The 3,752-nt window shown below is 32.9% G+C and overlaps 1 protein-coding gene across 1 annotated transcript; it reads left to right on the top strand.

Annotated features, from left to right (window-relative positions):
• Nucleotides 1–1,518: 1,518 nt before the first annotated feature.
• GGTG_02590 (hypothetical protein) lies at nt 1,519–1,900 on the top strand (the record flags this gene model as incomplete). The annotated part of the gene is given in 3 exon segments (XM_009220362.1): nt 1,519–1,619; nt 1,698–1,745; nt 1,762–1,900. Coding segments are annotated over 3 exon segments (288 nt in total), but the record flags the coding sequence as incomplete, so codon positions are not given.
• Nucleotides 1,901–3,752: the final 1,852 nt, after the last annotated feature.

The following is a 3,752-nucleotide window of genomic DNA, read 5'->3' as shown; positions in this document are numbered from 1 at the left end:
CTTTTTACTTCCCGTAATTTTTTGTACAAATTTGCCGTGTAAATAATAAAAAGGATAGGTAATATTAAAAACTTTTGCGGGATTTTGCATAAAATTTTATTTTTTGCCGTATTTTTGCCGTTAAAAAAAAGTATTATTTTCCGATTGCTTAAAAAGCTTTTAAAAAAATCCAAAATTTATTATGGAAATTAATGTTTTTTTATTTCGTCGAAAAAGCGTATATGCAATACGGTATTAAAAGCGTTGCTTATGTTAAATAATAAAAAACCAATTACCGCTTTCGCGTTTTAAACCGTATTTACCATTTTTGTAAGTAATCGTATGGCCGTTTTCGTAAATTTGCATTGTTAATTGCCCATTTATTTATCGGAAAACAATTAATAGCTTTTTGCGGCGTTTTTAATGCAAAACGTTAAAATCTTTTCCAACGCTTTTTTTATCGTTTTTAAAAAGGCAATTGGCTTTTACGCGCCCAAAATATTCGGGTTTTTGTTAAATTTTTGGAAAATAATAATGCTATTGGTAAAAGTTTGGTACTCTTGTTTTAAGGCTCGGAAATTTCCTGGTAAAGGTAAACAACGATTTTAATGATTTGGGGGAAAATCCTATTATTATGCACACCGAGGAAAGAATTTATCTGCCAAAAAAAGGGCACAGGATTGCCCTTTATATGCGCAGGGACGATTACCCAAAGGGTGGTTCCCTGCTTTGCTTAAAGTAAATAAAGTTGGCCCGTACGGAATCCGGAAAATCCCAAAGCCTTTTGTAATAACCTCCTTTTCCGGATCGCACGCGCACCGCAATGCTGTTCCAACAAGTGCGGAATTTCCGGAACTTTTTTAAAAAGTAATTGCGGTCCACGCATGCCGTAAATACTTTTGCTAATGCTTCGAAAAGTGCCGGTTTTATTGCTAGCAATCCCCCGGTAAGGATTTCCGTTGGGCTTGGGGCTTTTTAATATTTTATGCTTTAAAGGGTTTTTTTACGTTTTTTGCGGTAATTTCCTTGCGAACGAGCAAAGGTTAAAAAAGTGGTTTGGGGTATTTGGGGATATCGGTAATATTTACCGTTAATATGGAAAAAAAAATTTTTTTAAGGTTGCTTTTTTCGCTTTTTTTATTGCCGCTACCTTTTTGCTTGGTAATTTTAATAATGGAAGTAACGGGGGGGGAAAAAGTTGGTGGCTTTTGTATTTTGCTTATTTAGCAATGGTTTATATGCTTTTAGCGTTTTATGTAATGCTTGCTTCGTGCATTACGGTACGTTACGTATACCTTTTCGTTATTTTAATAGCGCTTTTCCTTTTTTTAATGGCTTTTTTTATTATTGCGTGGTTGGTTTCCAAACGGTTTGCTTTTTACGTTAATTTGGCCCGGTATTTATTGTAAAATAATTAAAAAAAATTTCGTTTATTAGCTATAGCTTCCAACCTTTCCTTTTAATTTCGGTACGGTTAAATTGCAAATTTCCAATATTGCTTTTGTAATGTCGTTTATTTTTTCGTTAATTGCTTAAAGGTTAATAAATGGTTGTAGCAAAAAGGAAATTTTATCGTTCGTTAAGGATTTAGCAAATTTTTTATTAATCTTTTTTCAATTCCAGCCTTTTAAAATTGGTGCGTAAAAGTTTAAAATGGTTTTTAAAATTGTAATTACCATTTCCGTATGGTTATTGCTACTTTAACGTTATTTTAATAGCTATTGGGTTTTTAACTTTCCGGTAGCCCAAGCTAAATTAATGGTAATGTTTTTGCAATAAAAGGCGAATTTTATTGCCGCGTTTTGGCAAGTTATTAATTGCATGCTTTATAGCTCCGTTAAACCAACCAATTTGGAAGCCCCCGCGTGCATCGGTACGTTTTTTAAGCGCTTTAACATTTATGCTTTATGGTAAAGGTTAAAATTTTTTATTATTAAGCTATTGCTTTTTGGTTTTTTCCCGGCAAATTTATTAATAAGTGTTATTTAATTTATAATGGTTATACTTTCCGGAAATGGGGAATAAACCGATTAAATCGTTATATTTTCGTTTTGGGTACCAATCGTAACTTTGCATTAATTCAATTTTGCTTCGTAATTTAAAATACGTAGCGTTAATTTAATATAAATAATTGCTTTGGTAATAAAAAGAAAAGGGGGAGCAAATTGTAATGGTAAGGAAAAAGGAAGCGCGTTGCTTTTTTTTTAGCGATTTTAAAGGGATTCCGGTAAGTTGCCGTATGGTTGTTACGGGGTAAGGTTATATATATATTAAATTAGCTTCCTTCCGGTTTACAACGGGGATTTAGCGTTCCCTTTTAAATTTTTTGGTAGCTTTTGTATTGCTAATACGTCGAAATTGCTTTTTTTCGCCAATAATGCGTTAAATACTTTCGATTTTTTCGTTACGTTCCATTAAAAAACTTTAAGCATTGGTTTTTTCGTTAAAAAGGTTTTTTTTATTTTTGGGAAAGGCGGTAACGTTAACGCTTTTTTTTGTATAATTGGGTGCTAAAGGATTGTATGTTATTAAATAATTAAAAAAAGTAAGGCTTTTTTAATTGGCCCTTTTTGTTACTTCCTGTAACGGTAAAGGAAACGCGGGTATCGCCGGGAAAATGGGTTTTGTTAAAAGGTTTGCGGGGGGGGTGCGAAGGGGAAAAAGTTTTGGAATGCGTAAGCCCTGGTTTTTTACAAATAGCGTAATAATTGCGTTTTTTCGTTTTGCCGTGTAAAATTTTTTAAACCTTTTTATAAATTGTTCGGCCGATTTTGGGAAATTCCTTTTTCGTTTTGTAAGTAAAGTTAGTTAAAAAAAAAGTAATTTTAACTTTGCGTTAATTTTGCTGCGTGTAAAGGTTTTTTTAATTAGCAAGGTTATGCTTTAAATTGCTATTGGTATTTAAAAAAAAATTATTGCAAAAGGGTTATTGCTTTTTTTTGCTTAATCGGTTCCTTTTTACTCCCGTATAAAAGCTGCTTTTTCCCGGGGTAAAAAGGGAAATCCTGCCCGCCCCGTTTCCGGCGGCAATCCGGTTTGCAACGATTTCGAAATAAAGGTTATCGGGATTTCGTAATGGGTAAACTTTGTAAACCAAACTTTTTTTTTGCATTATTGGGTTTGCTTTCGTACCGGGCAATGCAAAAAGTAAAATGGGTGTTTAGCTTTGTTATACGGAATACAAAATGCTTTAAATATATTTTTCGGCAATTTTTTTGCTGCTTCCTTTTTTTTTACACCGTTTATCGTTATATTCCTTTAATTTACATTACATATACGCCGTAATTTGCTTGCATTGCATGCTTTTATATTTTTAATTTAAATAGCGGTAACATTGCGCCGTGGTTAATTCGGGGTTAAAAGGTTAGCATTGGTATGCTAACTTATTTTATTAAAAATAATCCTTTTATAAATTTATTGCGCTTTTTAAGCTTGCAATTTAAAATAACGCCGTTACTTTTTTTTTGCTACCTTTTTTTTTCCATAACGAAACGGTAACCCGTTCGATATTTTTATGCAAGTTTTTGGCGCTAAATGCTTTTACCAACTTTAATTAATATTTCGCTTTGTTTTTATTGTTAAAAAAAGGTTGGAATTTGCTGGTTAGTAAGCCCGTTATTACTAAAGCTATCGTTAATTTGGTAACTTTTAAACCGTTCGTTTGTTCGGTTATATCCTAAACCGCAAAAAGCGCGTACCACGTTTGTAGCCGGTTTGTTGCGGCGAAATTACCGTGGCTATCCGTAACCTTTTTTATGCTTTCGTTTATATCG

Source organism: Gaeumannomyces tritici (genome assembly GCF_000145635.1).
Source record: "Gaeumannomyces tritici R3-111a-1 unplaced genomic scaffold supercont2.2, whole genome shotgun sequence".
Classification (NCBI taxonomy): Eukaryota; Fungi; Ascomycota; class Sordariomycetes; order Magnaporthales; family Magnaporthaceae; genus Gaeumannomyces; species Gaeumannomyces tritici.
Note: the sequence above shows the minus strand (reverse complement) of the source record. Positions and strands in the feature narration are given on the sequence as shown.